Consider the following 26,578-nt stretch of genomic DNA (forward strand, 5'->3'; position numbering starts at 1 on the left):
ATGCACTAAGCAAATTGTCATTTTAGCTGGTGATGACTTTGATTTTCTTCCAGTTGCTTATACTTGTGTAATCCCTTTGCTACAAAGACAAATACATAAGATTGTCAGTTAGTTTCTTTTATTTCTTCAAATGTGGAGCAACATGGAATGACATCAAAAATGTTTGAACAAATAAAAAGTATGAATATCTGACCGTTGTCTCTTCTGACTCTTTAAAGCAAGTCATGATTAACATTTGCACACATTAATATTCGAATACATTGACCTTTAATAAACAGTCTTGCCTGTTAGCACTGGACCATATAATGTGTTTCAGTATAAACAATACAGGGAGAATTCCCGGCTCAATTTTGCCTTCTACCCATCATCTGAAGGACTGGGCTAAATAACACTAGAAATCTATTGTCAATGACAACAAAATAAATACATTTGAAAGACCTGAAACACATGAGCTCACGCTGTAAGATAAGACTGTTGAATAAAGAAGTCGTGCTCATATGCATCCTTCCTCAAGTGCAAAATGCAAAACAGAAAAAATAGGGAGGAGATAAGGCGTATTTTAAATAAAATAAAAAAAACTGGACAGAGGATAATTTTGAAGGTTTAAAATTCACATTTAAAATAGAACCATAAAACTATAGTTCTGTATTCGTATACCCTGTTTCAAATTTCATTAAAAAAATGAAATAAAATAGGCTACATATTCTCATGATACCATGACGTGAGTTTTGAAGAATTATAACGTTCTCTTTCTATATATGCAAACTTTTAAACCAACAACAAAATAATTTCGCCGAGCTACGTCAGGAAAACTAAGAACCGAATGGACGGAGCTGTCGGAGGAGGAGGACGCAGTCAGGCGAGGAATGTGAAGGTGTGCCGGTGGACGGGGAGAAAAATACATTGCAGCCACACTACAGATGAGTCAGTTTGGGCGCTTCCTGAATTCTTCCCTGAGAATAATGCGTTGTAGGGTCTGTGAATGTGCACGGATTTGGTTCGCACGCTCCTTGATGATGGCTGTTTCCCATGGTGATGGCGCCGTTGTAATCTATATTGCCTTGAGGAGGGTGCGGTAGATGTGTCAGGCCAAAAACCGAACCTCCCATGCCCACTGAAGAATCCGAGTAGCTTCCACTGCCACTGATATAAACTGGGCTACCCTGCACTTGGGTCCCGTAATTACTGTTGCCTTGAAGATTGTGCGTGTCGTACTCAGGCGTGGTTGTGCCAGTAACCAGAAACCGCTTTTGAGGAGGAGGGCAATTGTTCAGAGGTGGATATGACGTAGGAAGGCTGTATGCATTAGGCTGGGGTTTGCTGTACGATGCTGGAGGGGGTGAGTCGTAGGGCACGCTGTTAACCAGAGAATGCATTGAACTTAAATATCCACTCCCACCCCCTGCTCCGCTACCAGATGACAGGGCAACGGGACTGTGGGGAGACTGTGCTCCAGGAGAGGGCATCATTCCAAGCCCCTTTTGGTCCTTTTTGTACTTCATCCTACGATTTTGGAACCATATTTTAATTTGCCTTTCCGTCAGGTTTAGCAAACTTGCCATTTCCACTCTTCGAGGGCGGCAGAGGTAACGGTTGAAATGGAACTCTTTTTCCAGCTCCACGAGTTGCGCAGATGTGTATGCTGTACGAGCGCGCTTGGAGGCAGCCGAACCGGGGGGACTCTTGTCTCCAGGATAGCTCTCCACTGTATAAGGATAAAAACGCCTTGGTCAGTTTAAGCAAAACATAAAATGAAAAGTGTTTTACATATGTCACATAAATTAACTCCACTGCAAATCATTAATTTATTCATAAAGGCCCTACTGGTAAAGCAGGAAAGAATAGGCTACATTTTGCATCTTTATAGTATGAACTTATAAAGTAAACAGACAGGGAACCGCGTGCACGCATGCCTGTTGTAGGCCAACCAAACAATGAATGAAGAATAAATAAACCTGTAAATGTGACCACAAGGAGCCAATCAAAATGAAAAAGGGAGACACAAATGATAGATAGACAGACAGACAGACAGACAGACAGATATATAGATAGACAGACTCAAAAAATGAACTTTCTCTATAGTCAGTTTTACTCAATCCTCCCATGTTCATATTACTCAAAAAATCATGTTACCAAGGAAACTTAAATTAAATGAGTTGATTTAACAAAAACGTGTCTTGTCAGCTTATACTTAATTCATGTGCATTGGGACAACAAGAATATTTTTTTTATAGAAATGGTCTTAAATACAAAACTGTGCCCGAATTACGTTGCTAATAAATATCAAGACAGAAAGCTGAACATGCTAAATGGTTCATATGATTAGAAGTGGTCTAACTCAGTCGTTCTCAACCTTTTTGACTCCAAGCCCCCCACTGTCCAAGACAATATTTGAAGACCCCTTGCCCGAAACTAGACGTGTCTGATTAAAATAATTAATCATGGATAATTTTTGATTCTAGAAATTTCAGAAAGAGTCTGTTAATAATTTCTAGGCATACATCATAAAGTATTTTTTAGCATTTTAATTAAGTAGGATTATTTTAATTATTTAATATTTCTTATTTTAAATTAATTTTAAGTAATCTTGAGGACCCCTTAGTGGATCCCGGCCCCCTGGTTGAAAACCACTGGTCTAACTCATATTCATTCATTTTTATAACTGTTAATCACATTGGACCTCATAAGCTCCTATGCTTTGGCTGATATAATCACCTGGAATGGTACTGTAGGATTTCTGCTTTGTGTTCTGACGGGACTCCTTCATCCACGGGAAAATTTGTTTCCTAGTGGCTGGCGTTGGAGAGGCATGCCCTGGGTTCTTGGCGATGGCATCACCGCTCGGAATATGGTTCAGGGCACTAGGGGAACCTGGTCCACAGGGGGCAGTAGGGGGCTGATTGTTGTCGGGGGTGTCTGGTACTGGGGCTTGAGTCCCGTTACTCCGTTGGCAGCCCTCGGAGATATCATTGGGTTTGTACAGAGCTGCAGAGCCACCAGGAGACTGCAGGGAGCAGGCCGATCGATGGTGCTCACGTTCCACATGAAGGCCCTGAAGATATTGCTGCTGATTGGCATCATAACCTAAACCATTTGCGCTTTGATAGGGGAAGCCACTGTAAATTGCCGAGCCGTCGCAGTAGGTCGCTTTTTGCATCTCGCTGTTTCCCAATGTTTATTTCTCTGTCTGACAAGGTCCTGACACCGTCGTAGAAGAACATTGGCTCGACGTAGTCACGTGACACCCCTTCGCCAGTGGGCTCTACGGTTGAACCTACGGTGAGAGAAGATATGGTGAGCGGGTAAAATAAGGCCTATCCATCTTACTTCACAAAGCTCGGTTGACACCGCAGCGAGACCCGGAGAGCCGGTCACCACTTACCTTATGGCCAGCTGTAACAATAGCCAACATAACTGAAGAGCACTACAACATAATCACCGGTTAAAATATTTAACTATCCAGTCGAGAAGGCCAAGTCAAAATATAAAAATATTTTAAAATAAATAAACAAAACGAATATTTTCTGTAACCAGTAGATCTTAATGTAAATTGGAAGTGTGAATTGTTAGTATATTGGTTGTGTAAGACTTTTTATATGTAGGTGACATTATAACCCTGGAATTTATAGGATGTTAATTTTTCATTGTCAGTTTTTTCTCATAGCCTCTTTTTTCATGTTTGTCATATACATTTTTCCTATTAGACAAAGAATCAACCGGGTTATCTGCATTTAATTCTTCTAAGTTTTCTTCCCTAACATTTTATGATTTTAGCCAACATCTTTTCAAGCCTCTGCGTGTACTGTTTGGATTAGAAAGATATAGTAGCAAGAAACCTGAAAAACCGGGCGGACTCGCGCTTCCATGAACACGCCAAGACATTTTCCCCGCCAGCCCATAATGATTGTTACCGGCACCGGCTGATACATGACGGGACACCAAGATCGGGACTGCTGTGAAGCGCGGAGGTTCTAGTACAATATCCAATATGGACAAATAATCCAATTAATATATACATCTAATGTTACACATATTCCAATCGAAAAAAAGCTGCCTTAACTCACTCAATTTATTTATCTACTTAATGGCACAAATGTTCCGACTCTGAGGGGATATTTAATAAAATAAAATAAAATAAAAATTGGTTGCAAATTTACATTTATCTCAGACGTCGACAGTTTTGTTCTTAGAAACAAAACGAAAAGAATGGAAAAACATGATCTACGCGTACAATATATGTAAAGCAGTGGCTTTTAAAAAATATAATAATAATAATAATAATAATAATAATAATAGAATATCTCGACTAGGCAACTTGTAAAAAAGAAACTGAGGAATTACTGACAGGCCAAAAAAAGAAGAAGAAAAAACGATTGGAGAAACATTTTTTACAACAATCAAACAGATGTGACTGTGCTGAATATGGCCTGAATAGCAAACTGAGAAAACATAATCACATGAAATTAAACCAAAAGACCTCTTTGATTTTAGACGATCTATCTACGCTTGACATTATCCACTTTTTCACTCCTTGGCACAAGCATACACATAAAAAGCTCAAAGAAAAGACGTCCAAGGCACAAAGTATGAGACCCCGGCTACCGCACGGGAGGAATCTGGCTTGAGTGTGTATGTGTGAGTATGAACTCTCCCTGAACCGAGGTTTCAGTCGCGAGATCATAAATCACAAACTCGCCATTTAACAGCCATGCGAGAACTCTCCTTCTGTCCCACTTACCTTCCTCTCTGACGAGTAGCGCGCAGCACGGCGCGAGCTTCTCTCATTCAGCAGCAGAAATCGATCAAACAGTGGTTCAGAGTTAAGCTAAATATGGAGGACAACAAAGCGAAAGCTGCACTTGCAGGAGTCATGGGACGTATCTGCAGTTAAGCAGCGATTCAGTTGCGCACGAGGACTAAAATTATTTCCTTGGTTCTTTTTTTGACTTAGATCAGTAAAGCACGCAGATTACGAAGGTAGTCTCGTGCTCTTTAATCGTCACGATAAAGCACCTTTTACGCATATTAGGCAACTACAGCAACGGTGATTTCGGACCTATACTAAATGCCACCATTAGCCACTCTAGTGAGCCTTTCATGTAACACTAACTTGCACAAACTAGCACGTTAACACATACTCATGCACACCCCTGTAAACTCCCTCAGCGTCACAGTAGACAAGAAAATTATGCAAATGAAGCGCCTTCTCAAGCAAAGAAAGCCGTTGCACTCCCTTGTGTACACAGTCAGGACTGGATATGGACAACTTCATCACATTTAAGACTTTTAAAAAGTGTATGCTCAGAACAAGACAATTTGTGAAATATTGTGTGTCAACGGCACATAAGTGTAATGAACATTGTACGATTGATCCAATAGACTGAGTTACCTTAAAAAATAAAGATTTTTAAAATTAGTTACACAAACTGTTTCAAGAAATAAATCATAACAACAGCTACAACAACAGCAGCAGAAACGACAACAAAAATAGATACTGTGCTCAGTGGAGCTATCAATCAAACCTACTGCAAAAGCTTTCGACAAACTCCAACCATTTAACAAATACAATTTATAATAAAGCCTGAGCAAAAGAGCATCACTGATGAAAGTAAAGGATGCTTCTTCACTATGGAAAAAAGGGTTAGGGAAGTCATAGACCCCCAAAGTAGCAGAAAGAAAAAAGGATCTGTGAGCTGGGGAGGGGAGATTGTGGATCAAACTCTTCTGCATACGAGTGAATTACCAACATCATCTTGTGTCTTTTCTCGGTCATACTAGAAGATTTATGTCCTAACGCAGCACGGCAATAAACACAAACAGATTCCTGTTCTCGCGCGGCCCACTGGATTACAGATTTTCAAACCAAAAGAAAGAAGGGCGGGCAACGTGGGTTGGTGAGTGGGATTTAAAAATCCTTGCATATGCAGTTTTAGCCTTTTGGACATTTACTCCATTGTCCCCCCATTAAAACGATGACTAAGAGATTTCATTAATGGGTCACAATCTGCCAGGTGAAATGTCAATTAAATAATCGTAATTCATGTTATTCATGTAATTCAGAGATGAACTATCATTGCAACATAACTTCTTATGTTAGATTGGTGTACTTGCTGGTGTACAAGTGGATGAAAATAAATTATAGGGCTTCAGTTTTTATTCAGCCTGGCAAATGTGTAATCCTCAGAATAATTGAAATGATAGTGAGTAATAATAATAATAATAATAATAATAATAATAATATATATATATATATATATATATATATATATATATATATATATATATATATATATATATATAAAAACATAGTAGTAATCGTTGTATAATGCAATAGAGTTATAGCTCACCTTAAGCAAAACTCAGTTTCTCGTACGCTTAGTGATGAGACACATTCAATTATTTGGAGATCTACGACAAGAAATGAAAATAAAAGTGTTATAATTTCTGTAGCAAGCAATTTCTGTATTTTCACAGCACCATAACAGAAATATAGACAGTAATAACAATTTCAATGGCACAATTAACTCAACTATTCAGTAAATGCACAGTGATAAACGGTGTATATATATTTTTTATTCATTTAAAGTATTTTAACAAGTTAAGTATTTATATTTCCAATAAAACTAAATGCTGAACTGAACTGAGCTGAGTTTAACATAAACAACAAACAATAAGACAAAAAGCTCAACAACATCAAAGCTCAGGCTTTAGCGAAATATCAATATAAAATCGTTTACTTAATGCAATTTTTTTATTATTTATTATTATATTTTTTTTTTGCTTATACAAGTATTTGCACTACTAATATGCCTACATCTAATGCAGGCAATTACTAGGAAACTCTAAGAATAAAAGCAAAAATATCAAATTAAATGACATGTTTTATATATATATATATATATATATATATATATATATATATATATATATATATATATATATATATATATATACTGATGCGCATGTGAAAATAAGAATGTATCATCAATAAGAAAAAGACATTCAAGCAAATGTATCGTGTTCTCCTCCATTTTGTTTCCAAACAAGAGAATTTAGATCGAATAGTCATTAGCTCCCAAGCAGCGGCTGCCCTAAGTCCCCCAGCCCATAAATCAAGACTCGTGCGTCTTGACCTCTGCGCGGCAGAGTGCTTCTGGATGATAGTCCTTCTTATTTTATATCCTCGTTTACCATGCGAGCCTCCGCAACAAACGGGCCGCCATTGCTCTGTGTGGAGTTTTATTCGCTGTCTTGTGATTTATTCTTCCTGGGAAAACCCTGTTTACACGCTTCCTACAACCTAGAAGGCTTACACACGAGTGGCACCAATTTGAGTCCAGGTATAAAGGAAAAATAGTGCAATACAAATAAAGATGAATTATTATTGGTCATTCACACCTTAAAAAAAATACAAGTCCAGATTAAAGAAATAGAACATTTCTATTCTAAACAACTAACACTGAGTAATAACGGTGTGAAAGAAAATGTAATCTCAAGTTTGAAAAGGAACGACAAATTACTGTAATAAAGCCGTATTTGGAAACCAGATGAAAGCAAATTTAGTGCGTAAAGTCGGTGATATATTGCTCTGTATTGTCCTCAGTATTTCTTTTTATTTAAATGTTTTTTTTTATTATTTATTTATTTATTTATTTTTTTTACTCTTTATTAAAATATATTCAATTTTTATTCAGAGAATACAGGGCAGTCTAGTGTATCTGATAATAAATATAATGTATCTGTTCATCAGTATTTGGGAATTAATTAGCTTATAATACAGATTCATTTACACAACTTTTGGGAGAAAACAAAGTTTATGTAAATTGATACGATACAATTGGGGTTTGCTTGCACAAGTGTAATGGTTGTTTAAGTGCTAGTTAGGAGATAATAAAAGTTCTATATAAAATATTTTTTAAGTTGAGTTTATTATTAAAGACCAAACGGATGATCTTGAGTTCAGATCTCTCCTGTGTTCAACCGCTAGTCTGTATACTGACCTGTCTTTTTGAGCCCCATTAATTCACAAGAGTAATGAACAATCAGCGGAAATACCTCAAAGTAAAATCCATCCTCATAGTTCGCCGGGCTTTCTGTCTTTTTGTGCGTGGAAAAACATATCCGTTCAGACAGCTGTATAACACCATCCGCAAAACGTACTAAGGTCTTTCGTTCTTTTTATTTTTTTCTCTCTCCCATCCCTGTCGCTCTCTCTCTCTCTCTCTCTCTCTCTCTCTCTCTCTCTCTCTAGCAAGTCCACAATGACCCGACCCCACTTTCGTGAAGTAGGCTGCCGCAAAAAGCAGATCAGCAGACCGGGGCGCGCACGCTATCTACCCCTTCATCATAACATTTCACCCATACTGTGAGCCCCACACACGTGACCCAGTGTCTATTAAACACTTTTTTGAATCTATGAATCATTAATAGAGACTGTTGTTGGCCCCGATTGAGACGCATCACAAAGATGGAAAAAAGATGTCTACCTTTGCTCAAAATTAAAATGCACAGTCCTATGTTTTAGGCAGAGAAAAGCTTGCATCACAGATTTCGGCAAAACCCTAATGGTAGTGTAGGAATGAACGAGAGTGTTTTGTGTGTGTTTGTGTGTGGGAGGGGTCATAAGAGCAAGCAAAGAATATTTTGGACGACATGACATTAATTGTGTGCAAGTGTTATTGAGAATGAGACAACATGCATTGATAGAGAACTTTCCTGTCTTCGTTTGCTTGCCTTCTGGCCTCTCAAAATGTGCTTTATTGATATAAACCTAACATTTTACTTTTTTACACGCATTATTTTGTTAAAATGCGTCATCCAAATGCTAGATACATAAAACATACATTAAAAATCCGATATACACCACTATTAACAAATAAAGTAGTCTACTCTCGTGTGTGCAATGTGGCCCTCTCTCGGTGATTATGGTGAATTAGTCAACAAAGACCATGAATGGAAGTCCGGGAAATTCGTGTTGTCAAAGGACCTACCAAGCATCTACACGTACTTTTGAGTGAGCTCGTTTCAACAGTACAATACCATAACTGTGCACACTGTATGTATTACTATATGTGTCAAAACTTTTATAGCAGACCCCCTAACATTTATAGTTAGGCTACAAGAGCCATAACTGCATCCATATTTACAGAGCGGTGATCTATCAGGTCCATCTCATCAAACAAAAGAAAGGAAACCCGTCAGAAGAAGGGAGACTTGTTCTTTACCACCATTTGGTGCTTGTTTTCCGGCAGCAGAGTGTTTATGTTAAAAGCTCCTCCACTGGACGAGGTAAGGCCCAGAAGATAATTAATCACCTCAGTCGGGCAGGACGCCCCCCTCCACCCCCACCCCCACAAGAAAGTTTTTTCTCTCTCTAGATTTCAACACGAGCTGAACTATGTCATCGGTTTAGCACCATAGTCCGCAAGGAATGATTGAGAGCGTCAAAAGCGATAAAACGTCTTAATTTGAGTATTAGCTATATGTGCTGTGTGCTTTATCGAGTGAGACTCCTGAACGTCAAATATTTTCTCATTCGTAAAACATGTTTTTGAAAAACCGCTCAAGTCGGACTAGTTTTTTCTTGCTAACACATTTTGTTTTATTGTTGCTTTCGTTATAGTGTGTTCACCTGCATGCTCGCTCACTAGAGACCGCTCTGCAGAGGACCTGCCGAAGTCTGAATGATTCTCGCACATTTCAGCATGGCTCCTAAACCTGACTGACCACAGCATGAATACCGATGTCACACAAAGTATACGTGAACAGGACGGCAAGGGGTTCAAGAAATTCCTGTCTTTGGACAAAATGAGTTAAATATTTTTCATGGCGTCGTAGATTTTTTTTATTTTTATCATAAAACGAGAACCTCAGACTAACTTGTTTCGACATGTTTATTGTTCAATGAAAAATCTGGCCTGCTGTGTATTAAAAAGGCGAACAGATAAGTTTGTATTTTCTCTCTAAAAGGTTCGTGGAGCTTCGCCAGGCACAGAACAAATTAGTTCTCAATACTGACATTTGGAGCTTTTAAGACAAAGTCAAGATTACTACCACACACATAGGGAGATAATTCCCCATGGAGTATAGCCTACAGCGGCAATCATCAAAGCTATACAACTCAACGCATTGAAAACGGCAATGGTTTTACCGTTTATTTGTGAATGAAATAAAAATTGGAGATGTAAAATCTTTAATTACCATTTATGTCGCCTGTTTTTATTTATGACAGCTACTGAAAAGGGTACATTTCCATGCACCCTTCAACGCTAAGCAAATTACTTTAGTGGCTTAAGAACAACTTCATAATTAATGATTAGCCTATAGTTTTTATTGTTGTTGTTGTTAGGTTTGAAATTTGTTTAATGTTTACCAAACCATCCTTGTTCGACCTGAGGTACTGATATTGTACACAACAGTCTGTTAATAACTGTTAATATATGACCAGTCTTTTGACTGAGCCTTTCAATGAGTTGCGAGGAGCATTCTGTTCTGCCTGAAACTTGACTAATCGGGGTATAGCCTACTTAAAAATCCAGTTGAAGACTAACAAATATATAAAAATTCTCAGTCCTTAAATGATGACCAAATTCAGTAGCTTTTTTAGTCTGATCAGTCACATTAACTGATATAAATTATACTGATTCACTATATAACCTCTGTAGATAAAATGACCCACTACACTTAAATGACCTCCCTCTGAAATAATAACATCTGAATTACTTATGTAAAATGTGCCAAGAGGAAGTTGTTAGATTACTGCAAGAAAAAGAAAAAGAAAAATCTCATAAGTTCACCTAACACGAACAACGTTGTTTAGCCTATGTATCATTTAAACTAGACGCGTATACAAAGCTGTACAAAGTTTTCATTGATAACTTTATTAGTTAGAATTTAAAGATCAGATTACTTACTTTATAGCGTATTTTGAAGGCTGACAGGCAGAGGAGCAGGAGCACGAAAGAGAATTCTGAGATGTCTCGCTGAGTGGACGGTCAGTGGCAAAATGTAAAATCCTGCCGAACACTCTGAGTCTATTTCTGACCTGCTGGTATCTATTATTTAATAAGGAAGGTCATGTGAGCCAGTCAATTAAAAATTAAGTACGGAGGATTGAGAGGTTACTTTGGTGTATACGGGTGTCATGACGGAAGTTTAAATTTCCTTTCTGTCAAGATCTGAATCAATGATAATGGATTATGAAGATTTTAGTGGCTGCAGTTAAAGGTTTTACTCACGAATTTACGAATACGTTTAACCATACTGATTTCAAATCCACCTTCACGCTTTATTGGGGAAGTAACATGTCGTAGACCAAACAGATAGAATGTTCCATGTAATACTGTTGTTGTCTCCGAGAAATTACTTGTAATAAGGTACAAACTAGGTACGCAGGATGCAAAATGTCACATTACATCCCAAATTGTCTGCAATATTCTACGGCAAATTTAACGACGAAATTATATTATCATAATCTATATTCATGTAAAACAATGCACACGAAGTAGGTACTCTATAGGCTACGTGTTTTGTCTCTTACAAAATCGTCAAATAAATGCCTATGCCATATTTAAGTTCCACTACTGCCCAATGCGTTCGAGGAGAACAGGACCATGTTTAGGTCCTGAATATGGCGAGGTCAGAGGTTAAGGGGTCGCACACGGTGCTTCAGTTTGATGATTGGATGGCTCCTTTCTGCTGGCTCCTTTGTGCCCTCTGCTTGAACCCCACATACATTTTAGACCATTACGCACTACTAGTTAAGACTTCTGTTTGTTATTTAAATACATTTTGATGTTTGATGCACAACAGCATTACAATTCATATCAAATAGAAATGGACATATACATATATATTATTCAAACTCTAAGTGTAGATTGTCCTGAAAACGGACAAAAATCTATTTAAAAGTCAGGGTCTGTTTGTACTATTGTTGAATGACAAATGTTTTACTTAACAGATAGATATTTAGAAATAAACATTGCATTAAGTTATTACCTAATACCGACGCAAAACCGACGATATGGTATCTTGTCACTCACTGCTAATCCAAGTTATTTTAAAGCAACGCTATTATATTGTACACCCCGTTGAATTATTTTAACAAATATCAAAATAGTAGGCCTACGTCATTAACATTGTTCAGCAAAATCAAAACATTCCTGGTATAAATAAAAACGCAAATAAACGTCACAGGTCTGGTGGCAAAGTATTTTCGTTTATAATCTGAATATTTTTTCATATGCTGTCATAGTGTCTTATGAAATAAAATAAGCAAACCTGAGCTTTTGGACTAAGGTTTATGGAATTATTTTACGTTCTAAAATGTAAAAGTTGCTACAAATTCATCATTCCATGCGTGAATTGCTGTTGAACGAAAAGTTAGTATTTTAAGGATACTCAAGATATGTTGGAATAAAACTGTATCATGTAAACTACGGTAAAGAAAAACAAAACAAAACATTTATCACATAGCCTACCTTGTCTTATCCATGAATTAGCCTATAAGGATAATACACAATAAACTCATATTTATTATTTCCACTGTAACAGTTACTTGCATACAGGCTTACTTAAACAACGACATCATTCACCAATATACAAATAATCAAATACACGAATATTCACAGCTTTGATGACGTAAATACAGATAATACACTAAAACATAAGACTAAGACAATATGATGACTACCCCTTTGGAAATTGTTCCTATACTTGTGCCTTCATGTTAAAATGTCAAAGTGATTTGTTCATGCGTCAGCGATGAACTTCACAAACAAGCCGGTATGCCTTGGTTAAAGACAGAAAACGTAACGATCCATTATCCAAGTTAAAGTACACTCTACTAATGTTCCATTAGAAAAAAAACCCATCTATTTATACAGAAAGGGTGCGTCCAGCTCAAATTAGAGAGGTTGGGAAGAAGAAGAGGTTGGGGAAGGCAAAGTGAGGTTGCCTCGTCGGACACTGAATAAAAAGTAACCCTGTGAAGTATCCTAATACTGCTATGTGTTCTTCTTTCATGTTCAGTTCCGTTTGTGCATCTAGCACTATAGGTTCGAGGAACAAGGCGTAGGAAGTAGTGTTTGCTGCTGCTGAGTGGCGTCCGTTTTCACTTGATGGTTGGAGGGCGCAGAGCTCGAGGAGCGGATCTTTGTATTTGGCAGCTTGTGGTCTTTCTTCCACTTCATACGGCGGTTCTGAAACCAGATTTTCACCTGACGCTCAGAAAGACACATTGTATGTGCGATCTCCACTCGTCGACGTCGAGTCAGGTATCGGTTAAAGTGGAACTCTTTCTCAAGCTCAAGAGCTTGCTGGCGCGTGTAGGCGGTGCGAGACCTCTTGGGCACTCCTCCAGAGTAGCTGGCGGTCACTAAACACACAAACACATAACCGGGAAAGTGTTATTGACATTCTCCGATTTTGGTGAGAGGATTCCAGATAATTAGGTACGCTCACTGAATATTTTGAAGAACAATAAAAATGACTAGGACACGAGTCGTTCTTCGCAGACAGCATTCCATTTACACGCAACCAACTAATTTGGTAGCTTTGCAGCCAACATGCTTCAAAGCCTTTAAGACAAGTTGCTTAATTAAAAGTGCTGGTTGCTATGGTCAGCGAAGTTTCTTTTGGTGCCAAATGGCCCGGCGGAACATCAAGCAATAAATACAATTTAGAAGAACTTCTAATCACCGGGACTTCATCTGGAGGGCAGTAAATCGTCCAAATGAGCAATTACTACTGGGTATGCTCGCGACATGCCTTGAGACGAACGCTCTCCACAGGGTTCCAAGCTTTTATTGCCAAAGCAAATTACTTACCGGTATTAACATGGACCTTTTTCATCCAGGGATACACCACCGGCTCCTTACCCTTCTGTGTGCCTGGAAGAGCCTCTGGCACAAGGCTGCAATCCTTGTTTGCTGTTGAACCAGTACAGCTTTCTGTACTGAGGCGGGGTCCATGATTCTGCGGAACGGTTTGAGGTTGCGCGTGATGACGGTCGGTGAAATCGTTGAGACCGTTAGTTGCCACATTACCGTATTCATAGCTCGGTTCGTGGTAGTTTGTTCGCGGGTATGATGCCTCCTCGTGATGGGGGAAGCCCGAGTCTTTCGGCCGCTCATAATAATCAGAGGGCATGGGCATGTATCCGTTCTGCTGGTATTCCTCGCAGGGTGGGAAAGAAGGTTCGATGTAATTTGAATTGATCAAGTAGGAGCTCATGATCATTAATTTGTGAAGTGCAACAATTCTAATTTTTATCGTGCTGTCGTTTTTCTGATCTCTCCAAAACCCACCTACTCGTCTGTCAAATGTACAAAGTTGGTCGGTCACGTGAGGAATGCGACCAATCAGCGCCTCCTGTGGGCATCGTGTAAACAAGCACCAATAGCAGGCCAGACATCTGCACAACGAAAATTTGTCCAGGCCGTCTGTCTATGCGTCTGATTTTGCGATTGAATCCAAATGTAACCGAAAATAATTCGATGTAGCTACCGTTACCTCGTGTGGAAGACGAAACAGCTGGATGAATGTATAAAATGTATATTAAAATGCATGATAAACAGTGAGAAACAAGGAGTGCAACAAAGGACGTGATATATCATGGAAGGATCTCCTTGCAGTGATAATGCCCATTCTGATGAGAAATATAACCACGACCTGCAACTTAAACACGTTAACATTCTAATTTCTCTAAATTCCTCAAAAGAACCTTCATGAAGGATCACCACCACTTTCTCAAAAACAACTGAATCAGTAGGATAAACTCACAATGACCATGCATGCACCTGTTAATAGAAGGCACAAAGACTGTTTTCAATCAGGCAACATCAAATAATATGTCTTTTGTCACATTTAAATATAATTACTAGACTTGATTTTTGGAGTTCTACCACGGATATTCCTCCCTAATATTATGAAAGATCATCAATGGGATTATTTGCTATATGGTAAAAGAGACCCGCAATTAGCTAAATTTGCAAAACTGTGAAAAATGTCACCTTACAGTTTTCAGGGGAAAAAAAACAAAAACAAAAAAACCTGCAAACATTGTGGTCTAAATAAAGAAATGTCATATTTACCCCATGGCATTTAGACAGAAGCACCATGATAGTGACATATGATTGTATTGCTTTATATATGTTTATAATTTTGTTTACTCATGAACACATAAAAATGAAGCTGAGAATCTCGATTACATTACATTGCTCCTCCACCTCAGTTGTGAATTGTGAATATATCTGTATTAATTGTGTGTAGGCTACTCGAAACGGTGTGGTGGAAAGACCTGTTATGTTCTGCTGCACCGTGGCTCACACTGTTTTTCGCCTCCTACTCCTACCCCGTTGGAGAGAGATGACATAAACTTTGAATTTGACTTTGTATTTGTATTATTCTGACTTATTCAGTTATGAGATGCAGGCAGTGACTACCAATTTTGTATCAGTTGTATGTCAGTCTGATTGATACAATTATATTCGTATTATTAATGGTCCAAATGAAAGGAAATGTATTCAACATCCGTAAAAACGGCCTCAATGTCAAACGTTTAGATGGTCAAGAAACACTGACCTCTATTAAATATGAATCCTAATGCTAAATACATTTCGTTTCAACCATTTAACCTTACCTGTAAATAAACAACAGAAAAGCTATTAGAGCTCTAATTAGGTATTAGAGCTTCACCATACTCTTATTGGACCTCAGTACTAATGCTCTAATGAACACTACAAATAATTTAAAAGTCCTACCTTGTGTGAGTTCGTAAGCAAAATAACATCCCTGACCTTGAAGCTGATATGCCAGGGTGCCTGTCCAGATTAACGAAAATAATGACACCATCTTCTTGGGACAAGTAGTTTCCAACGCTTAAGCAATGTTTAATTGTCTTTAACATTTCCGTGTAGTAAAGCAACACCTAGCCCGAAATGAAAACTCATGAAAAGTATACACAGAACCTTAACTAAACTATGTGAGCCACGTGCGGCCCCACAGCCTCAGAACAGCTCGACACTGTTTTAGCTTCCTTCTTTAATAGCTACAGAGATAACGTCGGTCTGACCCCTCAGTGACTCAGTTTCCATTTCGCCTCTTATTAATCTTGCTCATTGACAGTCTTTGTTAAACAACAAGGCATGCCCTCTGAAAAGGTGACATTTTCATATTTGTTAGACGCAGTGACCTTGCGTTTACCCCGGCCTTGGACTTCGTTTCTCCCATTGGAAAAATCCCTCAGAGAACCTTAAAGGGTCCTTCCTGAGGTCGGTGGTTACTAACTAACTAACTAACTAACTAACTAACTAACTAAACAAACAAATAAATACAATAAAATAAACTAAGCCGTTATTGCAACCCATTTGTAAACCCATTGGCCTTTCCTTTCCAAAAACGCTTTAGCCCATGCTTCTATAACAGATATTCAGGCATTAATGTTGTTAGCTACTAATATCATTGTCATTGATGTTTTAGTTATTACAAAATATAACCTATATTATGATATGAACATTTAAATAGTAATAAAACAAAACATTTTGGTAAATTAATATTGGTAATGAAAAGCCAACCAAACGGCTGTAACCAGTATTATTATTTGTAGGCCAAGGCTAAGTTTTCTGAACCCCATATACAATTATACATTAACGTCTGCTATTCATTATATACTCATGTACTCTCTGCTTTGAGTACAAAACTGAAGGCCTAAATTCAAACATTCAAATATGAGGAACAAGTAGGGTAGACAGAGTAGAGTTGGAACACTTTTTGCTTTTTGCTCTATTGCACAAATACTGAGCAGAATACATATTAAATGATTTCCACATGAGATACCTTTATCTGTCTACTAACAAAATAAATGCTAAAAACTTGCATACATTGTTCATATTTTCTTCAATTATAGTGTTTGAAGACAAGGGGCGCTTTTGCTACAACTGTACCCAAGCCGGGTACAGTTGGAACACCCATTTATAAAGTGCTAAATATGGCATTATGCCTAAGTTAAGTGAAATATACTGACACATTTTATACTCTCTGATTGTTTTTAAATATTTCTAATGCTTGCGTATGTATCATTTCTAACACATCAGCTGGAAATGCTTTGTTAGGTTTCCTCACTGATGCGAGGCATCCTGTAACATGAACACACAAGCAAACCAACCAAAATACTAATTTACAATCATATTTTTGAACTAAATCTACTTTACAAAATCTATCTATCTATCTATCTATCTATCTATCTATCTATCTATCTATCTATCTATGTCTGTCTTAGATAAGTAAGCAAAAAAAAAAAGAAAAAAAAAAGAATTAATTCAGTTTTCTGACTGAATAAAAGCTAACAAAACTGTAGGAGCATTGGCAACCATATTTCCTATGGCACGGGTACAGTTGTAACACAGTGTTTCACAGTGGTTCAAACTTGCATTAGAAGGGAAATATTTACAGTGTTTCAACTGTCCCTCTGTTCCAAATGTACTCAGTCTACGCTAGGCCTACAACATTTATGACGAAAGCCGACATATATTAGATTGTGGAGACTTGAAAATCACACTAATTAAAATGTTCCTCATAAAACGAGATAAAAAAATATCTTAACTAGATACAAGGTTTGACATGCGTCTTCTGTAACCTTAAGGCACGGATTGTAAATTAAACCAAATTAGCATGCAACCCCAAACCTGCACATACTTGGACGAGGTTTTTTCCATAAAATGTGTAGGCCTATGATTCAGCTGTGTTTATATCGCCGTTTGTTGGCTCGGATTAGTTCAGATTGCAAATATTTTCACACCGGATTTATTTTGAGTAAAATATGCAGAACCGTGATGGAATGGTTTTTTTGTTTGTTTGTTTGTTTGTTTGTTTTGTATTTTTTATTTTTTTTAATTATTATTATTTATTTATTTTTATAATTTTTTACAATTCGCTTTATTAATTTATAGAAAAAAAACATTGAAGCACGGTTCTGCATATTTTAATCAAAATAAATCTGGTGTGAAAATATTTGCAATCTGAACTAATGACTAAACGCATAATTGCCAATGTGGTCTTATTCTAAATAACATTTTAAGTATTCTCCAGGTGACAGATGGATTTTGACAATGACAGAATCTCTACAAGAGATTTTATATTTGAGGATTTCTCATTCAAAGCATTTAACGCCGTGCAACATAAGGAATAAAGAATAGAATAAAATAAAATAAAATATAGGGTTGAATATATAGCTTCTTTATCTATGCATGTTCGGAACGAGATTCGTCACAGAGGGACAAAATTATCAAAATATCGAATTTGTACGAAATCATATTATTTGTAGGCAACTTTGTTTAAATTTCAATTCCGTCTCGGCCTTGTTCCCCCTATGGAACTATGGAAACAAAGAAATGTTCATCGCGGAATGATTATCAATCCTAAATGCAAATGTCACGTCGATCTTTTGGTCACCAAATGCGATTTATTCAAAGAAAATTCACCAATCAAACCCCCTAATAAAACCTGAATACTCAATCTTTAGCATTAGAGTCGAAAGAGGTAGTCTCTGGGGGATGCTAACCTAGGGTCACCCAGCTTGCAGAGTTCACTGCGAGGTTAGACCAGAACTCGCGGGATTCACAGCTATTCCATCTTTTGTGCCATTATAAAAGTGGCACTGCGCTCTTCCAGAACAGATGACAGCTACGTGTTCTGCTGTAAACTTTTGACCCCAGCTCTCCCTTTAAAGTCTCATTCTCTCTTGCAAACAAACAATCACAAATAAAACACATGGAAACAAACACGTCTTCGAGTTCATCCACATCTTTCTTTCATTCTTTCTTTCTTTGTGAACGTCTTCTATATTTTCCATTAACTCCAGTGTTGTTAGACCAAACCTATTTATACGTTAAGCAACCTTTATATTTGCAGACAGCTTGGCCTATAGCAATCAGTTTCGTTCAACTGAGATTCATGCTGCATGCTGATATATTTGTATACCATTTTCATTCAGCTGAGAGTCCCTGCCATTAAAGTTGTATGTGGGAGTTAATATTTTATATTTTCTAGCCTTATAGGGAAAAGGAGCGCCCATGAGGGTGACACTGAACTTGGCCAAAAGCGAGCTCTGCTGGTGGTTTGCAGCGTGTGCACATTCATCTTCCTGCCGCCGCTGACCTCGCGTTGAACCAGTTGCAAAGACATTTTTCTTCAGTCTCTCTCTCCCCCTCATTGTCTATCGAATTCTGTTTATCTCCCACTCGCCTTCACAATTCAGTTTAAGGATGCGGATATGCCCATTTCCTCAACTCAAGCATGCAAATAATATGAAGAGTCTGCATTAAAAGTTATAATTGTTTTAAAACAATATTACTTTTCTGTATGGTTACGACAAAAATAGACCTGTGTTGGTAAATTCGGTTTATTATTAAGAAAACCATGATTATTTGTAATCACATTAGCATACTGTAGTTTCGATGTAGAGAGCACAATGTTCACAGAGGAAATATTCATCGTTCCTAACTTAAACAAATGATGTCAAAATAGTCTCTGGATTTTAAAAAAATACAAATAAAAAATAAAAAAATTACCGTAAGTGCGGCTCCACATTCGCAACACTAATGAATTGAATTTAAGTAGACTAGGCTATTACTACAGTCTATTTGTGGGATTCCTACCTTTCTCTCAAAAGTTTGAGGTAGGCCTGGCTTGAGACAAATTTGTGCAACAACATCTACTAAATTAAATTTTTCTCATCAGATAAACGTTCACAAATCGTATTCTTTGAACAGATGCAAAGGGTTGAAATGTTACAGTAGGATGGAAAAAATAACAGTCAAGATGTAATCCCCCTTAGCCTACTACCCATCTGCCGGTCAAGTAGCCTCCTAACAGTGCAAACCTTCATTAACACAGTGGGAACTGAGCGCATTAGTGTTCTACTCATTATAAGGGTCTGGAGAGACTTATTTAACAGCAGCACAAGAACGAAACAAACCAACTTAAACTTACCATAAGATGACCCTCGTCCACCCAAGTGAATCCGGTCTGCATGTTTCCAGTCCATAGCAATCTGGTATGTCACAAACAGTTGTGGAAGCAGTCAAGGAACACCTCTACGGTCTGCAGAGAAAGAGTCAACGAAGCTCCACGTCAGTGCGATTAAACTTTATATGCGATATAGTGTTGACTCCCCAAAACCATAAAACTGACTTTAATGGCCATCACGTGACTTTTTATGGCCATTGAGCCTATCTGCCGACTCGCTCCGGGTGATATTTACGATCTAATTCATGGACCAACCCTGCTTATTTATCTTACCCACCAATGTCACGGAACAAGAATGGTACAAGGTCTAGTAAAGTTTGAATCTCCAAACTCTGTCCAGCTTTCCGGAGAGGAGAAGAGTTCGAGACACTGGGCGTGGACGCACACTCATGTTGAGAGGTTGGCAAGCATAAGTGACACCTTTGCACAGCGGTTAAAATGGTGATTTGTGCGTCTCATACCTGTTGAACTTCCAGAGACCATACTAGAAACAAACTTTTACAGAAATAAAGACATTGAATCGTGCGGAACAAAGTGCTCTGTTTCATCTTGAATTTTAATAACAATTAATTGCATAAGCATTTATATTAAATAATCCCGAAACTGGAGAATCTCGAAAGTGGAGTTGTTGTTTTTGTTGTTGTTGTTGTTGTTGTTGCTGTTGTTATTTTTACCGATTTGTACATTGCAGTTTTATAAGACTAATTCTCGATCCCATATAATTGTCAAAAATGTTCATGTGACACATTTAATTATCTACATATACATATATCACTGACATGTAACACTAGGCAAGAAGCAAACATGACAACAATACCTAATATTTAAAGTAAGAAATTTATTGTCATGACCATTGTATTCACGGTTAGCAATATTGTGTTTTCTGTATCATTCAATTCCAGTTATCATTCAAAATTCACGAGAAGGTAAAACACATGTTGTCCAACATTTGAAAACGTAAAACAAACTCATATACACATATTCAAGTAGAAACATTAGGCCACGACTCACATATATTCAGAAAAGTCTGAACTGAACCATTTTAACAATATACACAATAATGACATTACAGCACGGCCCAAATAATTACAACTTTAGACTGACTACAAAATAAAATAAAATCCACTTGACATTTGATATCAAACTCAAATAAATACATAATATACAAATGCATATTTACACATCAAAAGACATAAAAACAACAACAAAAATATTTGTTTCGTAAGAGTCAAAACTAACACTTTTACAAGTTTTCTTTTATGTATCTTTCAGAAACGTCAAGCATTTTTCGTCAAAACGAATTCATTTACACCTTCAGGTGTTTTTTCTAAGACAGTGAATAGTTCGAAACACAGCAACATTTCATATGAACATTGAGAGGATTTATTTTTATTTATTTATATATTTATTGGTTTTTATTTATTTATTTATTTATTTTTGGCCAAATCCGAAACACAGGGTGTTCCCTGTCTCATGACCAATGGCAAGTCTTTGACGAAATGGGAAAAGCCCATAATCTGCATTCCCTCTGTTATGTGGAACAAACGCATAAAGGTAAGGAAATATGAGCGCACGCACGCACGCACACACATACACACACACACACACACACACACACAAGCACTAACATATATTTTAATGCACACATTCAGTATGCACACATTCTCAGGGTCGGTATCCGGCAGCAGCAGCTGCCATACTCATGCTCTTAAATTTGTTGTCCTTTTTCCATTTCATTCTGCGGTTTTGAAACCATATTTTGATTTGTCTCTCAGATAGACAGAGCGTGTGTGCAATCTCAATTCGTCGGCGACGTGTCAGGTACCGGTTGAAGTGGAACTCCTTTTCAAGCTCAAGTGTCTGGTAACGTGTGTAGGCTGTCCTCGCCCTTTTCCCCTCTGGTCCGGCCAAACTGTCTGTTATAAAATAAAAAATAAAGTTAAAAAAAGTTTGATATTGTCAGATTTATAGTATAATGTAGGATCCAACAATATAAACTAAATAGTGCAGAAGAAAAACAAAACAAATAAAATGTCATGCATAAACCTCAAAAGGATGCCACGCTTAAGGACAGAAAGCACAAATTTCATTCGGTTAAATTCTCTAAATTAACTTAAAATCTGTGTATTTAATGAATTTATAAGCATAACCAATCCTTAATGGATAAATAGGATAGTAGATGATTAAAAATACAATAAGTTTACATAATTTTACAAAAATACAATCTTTTTTTGTATTATTTTTACCCGTGACACATGGAATTAGTCAACTATGACAGTAAGTTAGAGGTGGCCCACTTCGACATAACAGACCAAATAGTCGATAAAACCCAAATTAACTAACTGTATTTGCATAAGACATCCCCAAATTATTTTGTGGCATTTAAAAGGTACAGAGGTAACTCACACATTACTTCAACAATCAGATTAATATAAAATATTATTAATAATAATAGAAAAGAGCAGAAGTGCATGTTTGCCGTGTTTACCATGACTTATATGAAGTTTTCGCATCCATGGATAAATCTGTGGCTGCGACGTGTCGGAAACATTCTGTAAGGTCTGCGCACTTCCCGCTGGCTTTTCTTCCTCCAAGGTGCTGGACGCTTTAGAAATATCCTCGGGACCGAGAAAAGCCCCGACACTGTTGGTCGCAGAGCCACTGGTGTTCGGTAGTGAGGTTTTCAGGGCGCGATGTGGGGACTTGCTGACAGGAGAATTGGCTAAGGACGAGCAAGGGAGAGGGTCAGTGGAAAGCGATTGTGACTCAACGCTGCTCGCAGTAACCGTTTGATTGTATCGGACAGGCGTCGCAGTTGGACTGTCTGTGTAGTTTTGAGCTCGCTCACCAGATGAGAGAAAGTGTCCGGCGGTAGATCGCCCGGTGCTGAGATCCATTCCATTGTAGCCATACCTATCCGAATGCATGCCCGTAGAATCTCTGTATTGGCCACTTGAGCTGTGATCTTCATAGTTATGTAAGGGGTAGTCCGCGCCATTTGGATAGCGATCGCAGAATGAGTTCATAAAATAAGAGCTCATTGGTTGACAATAATTAGCTTATAATTATTTTAATTACTATAACTACTGTTGTGGAGAGAACAATACCGTGTGTGTTTGATTTGTTTCTCTTGATGGTTTTGAGCTTCTATTGCACCCTTGCACAATTTATGTTGAATTATGGAAATGAGTGAGACACAGACTTAATGCTCCCTTACGTAGGCTCCCAGATATGGGGTACGGCTAATAGTCACGTGTTTTTGTTGACCAGTCGTAAATCCTGTTCTGTGACCTCCAGCGGTAAACTCACGCGCAAGCAGGAAATCAGGGTGGAATTGTTTGGAGACGGGAGCGCGCAACTAGAGTTTCACCGAACTAGCTGTTGTAGGCTCTGTTAAAGATTGTGGCCGCGCGCCACCCTCTGGTTAAAGGCAGGACTCCCCTAAGTATCAAACTCGAAGCGTGCGTGCGACGAGGTCATTCAGAGGGTAACGACTCTGCAGTAGAAAAATTATGTCTGCCGAAACAATGCTTCGTGACCTGCACACAAAACACGCACACCAATGTCCAATGGATTCAGTAAATTGAAAGACACAAGTATCTGGTTTTCAAAAACGGTCGTCAACAATTATATAAAAATCAAATACAAAGGATATCAAGGATGTCCTCTGAATGTCGATTATGGGTTGCCAATTCAAAATTCTGAGAAGACCGTGAAATCGAGCAAACCCAATTTTATATAGGCCTATGTTTTAATGACATTCTTAATCCAATATTTGGTAGTATTAAATAGTAGCCTAATATTATTGTATTTTAAAAGAAACGATTCAGGGAGCTATCTGCCACTTTAAAAACTAGGGCTGGGTTTCCTGATAGCGTTGCAATTTACGCTTTAAAGATCACATAAACTAACGCTGTATGCCTACCTTGTTTTATGATGGAGGAAAGCCTTTTTCCCAAGCCAAAGTGCTATATCGCTTGTTATCATGTAGAAATTAAGTGCATCGTTATGGGAGCTGTCAGGTCCAACGGTCGAAGCTTTCGCCAAAATGTCCAGGAATTTGTCAAGTCATTGTTATTTGTATAGTAGGCCTATAGTGCTTTGTGCTTTCCACAATGCACACCGTATCAACAGATTTACATGAGGTCATGCCTTAATGTCTTAATGCCCCCAGTGAACAACTTTTTAGAAAATTATGCCTGAATGTATTTAAGCCCGCAGTGAGCAGGCCAACTCGATTGTGGCAAGGAAAAAAAATCATAAGATGTTTGTTGGTGGAGAGAAAAATCCTTGAGAGAAATTAGAGTCAATAGGAGAGCCCACCTCCTCTGGCTTTAGAACAATATAAGCCAATATTATGTATCTATATAGTATTTAATGCTAATACATCTCTGTACATCTTTTTTTTTTTCTTCCAATAATTAAGGGAATCCAAGGCAACGTTTAAAACTGTAATAATAATGATTAAATTCAATTATATGAATAATGATAAAGAGTCTTTGTATTCGATCCAAAATTGACTGCAGGCAGATGTCTCCCCTGCAAACGAAAATAGTGCGAAAATACCGTCAAACATCGAAATTGCATGCAATCTTGTTTATGCGCTTAACGTTATGAAATATTACTGAAATTATTAAAAGAAATAACGATGGCATTGGTGAAACAGCAAACCCAATTTTATATAGGCCTATGTTTCGATGACATTCTTAATCCAAAATCTGGTAGGATTAAATAGTAGCCTAATATTATTGAATAATGATAAAGAGTCTTCGTATTCCATCCACAATTGACTGCAGGCAGATGTCTCCTCTCTACACGAAAATAGTGCGAAAATACTGTCAAACATCGAAATTGCGTGAAGTCTTGTTTATGCGCTTAACGTTATGAAATATTACTGAATTTATTAAAATAAATAACGATGGCATTGGTGAGACAGAGTTTCACATAATGATGTGCAACCTGATTGAGAGTAATGAAAGTGGACTAAGAAAATGTTTATCATGTGATTGCACGCGATGTAAATCATACTTAGCCAATAGGTTTTGCTTCTCTCCTATGACTTAAAACTTAACAGATGCACACAGAAGAAGACTGCTTTGACGAACATCAGCGCTGTATTGAACTACTCCAAAAGGCTGTCAATACAGAGTGCCAGTTCGTATTCATAGATCACCTGGTTAGAGGTTTAAGTCCTGTGGACTTGTAGCCAATTGCCCTTATCCAACTTACAATTTGTGACTGCCATATGTATAGGCTCCCAGACCAGAACGTGCCATTGGAGGAAGGAACAAGCGGAGGAAGATAGAGAGAGGAGCGTTCATTAGCGCACTCTCACTCCAATCTCCTTTGTTAAGATATTTTGTTTAATAATGTAATTAGGCATATTTATTTAGGTTTACACCTATTGCAGGGTCACGCAGCCTATTGTATTATTTAGGCCCATTTAAATTACTTATACAGGGTGATGTACAGTTGAAGTCAGATGTTTACATACACCTTAGACAAATACATTTAAACACAGTTTTTCACAATTCCTGACATTTAATCATAGATAACTTCCCTGTCTTAGGTCAGTTAGCATCACTACTTTATTTTAAGAAAGTGAAATGTCAGAATAATAGTAGAGAAAATTATTTGTTTCAGCTTTTATTTCTTTCATCACATTCCCAGTGGGTCAGAAGTTTACATACACTTTGTTAGTATTTGGTAGCATTGCCTTTAATTTGTTTAACTTGGGTCAAACATTTTGGGTAGCCTCTCACAAGCTTCTCACAAGAAGTTGCTGGAATTTTGGCCCATTCCTCCACAGAACTGGTGTAACTGAGTCAGGTTTGTAGGCCTCCTTGCTTGCACATGCTTTTTCAGTTCTGCCCACAAATTTTCTATCAGATTGAGGTCAGGGCTTTGTGATGGCCACACCAGTACCTTGACTTTGTTGTCCTTAAGCCATGTTTCCACAACTTTGGAGGTATGCTTGGGGTCATTATCCATTTGGAAGACCCATTCGCGAGCTTTAACTTCCTGGCTGATGTCTTGAGATGTTGCTACAATATATCCACATTATTTTCCTTCCTCATGATGCCATCTATTTTGTGAAGTGCACCAGTCCCTCCTGCAGCAAAGCACCCCCACAACATGATGCTGCTTCATGGTTGGGATGGTGTTCTTCAGCTTGCAAGCCTCACCCTTTTTCCTCCAAACATAACAATGGTCATTATGGCCAAACAGTTCAATTTTTGTTTCATTAGACCAGAGGACAATTCTCCAAAAAGTAAGATTTTTGTCCCCATGTGCACATGCAAACTGTAGTCTGGCTTTTTTATAGCGGTTTTGGACCAGTGGCTTCTTCCTTGCTGAGCAGCCTTTCAGGTTATGTCGATATAGGACTCGTTTTACTGTGGATATAGATACTTGTCTACCGGTTTCCTCCAACATCTTCACAAGGTCCTTTGCTGTTCATCTGGGATTGATTTGCACTTTTCACACCAAACTATGTTCATCTCTAGGAGACAGAATGCATCTCTTTCCTGAGAGGTATGATGGCTGTGTGGTC

The 26,578-nt window shown here is 37.9% G+C and overlaps 3 protein-coding genes across 11 annotated transcripts; all 3 read right to left on the minus strand.

Annotated features, from left to right (window-relative positions):
- Positions 1 to 101: 101 nt before the first annotated feature.
- LOC127421593 (homeobox protein Hox-A3a-like) lies at positions 102 to 20,512 on the minus strand. 8 transcript variants are annotated; one of them, XM_051664735.1, is made up of 4 exons: positions 19,990 to 20,070; positions 6,348 to 6,408; positions 2,716 to 3,274; positions 102 to 1,705 (listed from the first exon to the last, which is right to left on the minus strand). In XM_051664735.1, the coding sequence occupies exons 3-4, from the start codon at positions 3,155 to 3,157 to the stop codon at positions 915 to 917; spliced, it is 1,233 nt and encodes a 410-aa protein (XP_051520695.1). In that variant the 5' UTR covers positions 3,158 to 3,274; positions 6,348 to 6,408; positions 19,990 to 20,070; the 3' UTR covers positions 102 to 914. The 8 variants fall into 8 exon arrangements, with proteins under 8 accessions (XP_051520695.1, XP_051520698.1, XP_051520699.1 ...); XM_051664738.1 differs by lacking the exon at positions 19,990 to 20,070 and adding an exon at positions 10,914 to 11,002; XM_051664739.1 differs by lacking the exon at positions 19,990 to 20,070 and adding an exon at positions 8,487 to 8,504.
- LOC127421604 (homeobox protein Hox-A4a) lies at positions 12,229 to 14,321 on the minus strand. Its single transcript, XM_051664753.1, has 2 exons — positions 13,827 to 14,321; positions 12,229 to 13,375 (listed from the first exon to the last, which is right to left on the minus strand). The coding sequence occupies exons 1-2, from the start codon at positions 14,236 to 14,238 to the stop codon at positions 13,050 to 13,052; spliced, it is 738 nt and encodes a 245-aa protein (XP_051520713.1). The 5' UTR covers positions 14,239 to 14,321; the 3' UTR covers positions 12,229 to 13,049.
- Positions 20,513 to 20,735: 223 nt separating the features above from the next.
- On the minus strand, positions 20,736 to 26,562 carry LOC127421601 (homeobox protein Hox-A5a-like). Of its 2 annotated transcripts, XM_051664750.1 has the most exons (3): positions 22,874 to 26,562; positions 22,514 to 22,747; positions 20,736 to 21,941 (listed from the first exon to the last, which is right to left on the minus strand). In XM_051664750.1, exons 1-3 carry the CDS (start codon positions 23,064 to 23,066, stop codon positions 21,691 to 21,693), a joined length of 678 nt encoding a protein of 225 aa, XP_051520710.1. In that variant the 5' UTR covers positions 23,067 to 26,562; the 3' UTR covers positions 20,736 to 21,690. The 2 variants fall into 2 exon arrangements, with proteins under 2 accessions (XP_051520710.1, XP_051520708.1); XM_051664748.1 differs by having other exon boundaries at positions 20,743 to 21,941; positions 22,514 to 26,536.
- Between the last annotated feature and the right edge of the window lie 16 nt (positions 26,563 to 26,578).

Source organism: Myxocyprinus asiaticus, chromosome 30 (genome assembly GCF_019703515.2).
Source record: "Myxocyprinus asiaticus isolate MX2 ecotype Aquarium Trade chromosome 30, UBuf_Myxa_2, whole genome shotgun sequence".
Lineage (NCBI taxonomy): Eukaryota > Metazoa > Chordata > Actinopteri > Cypriniformes > Catostomidae > Myxocyprinus > Myxocyprinus asiaticus.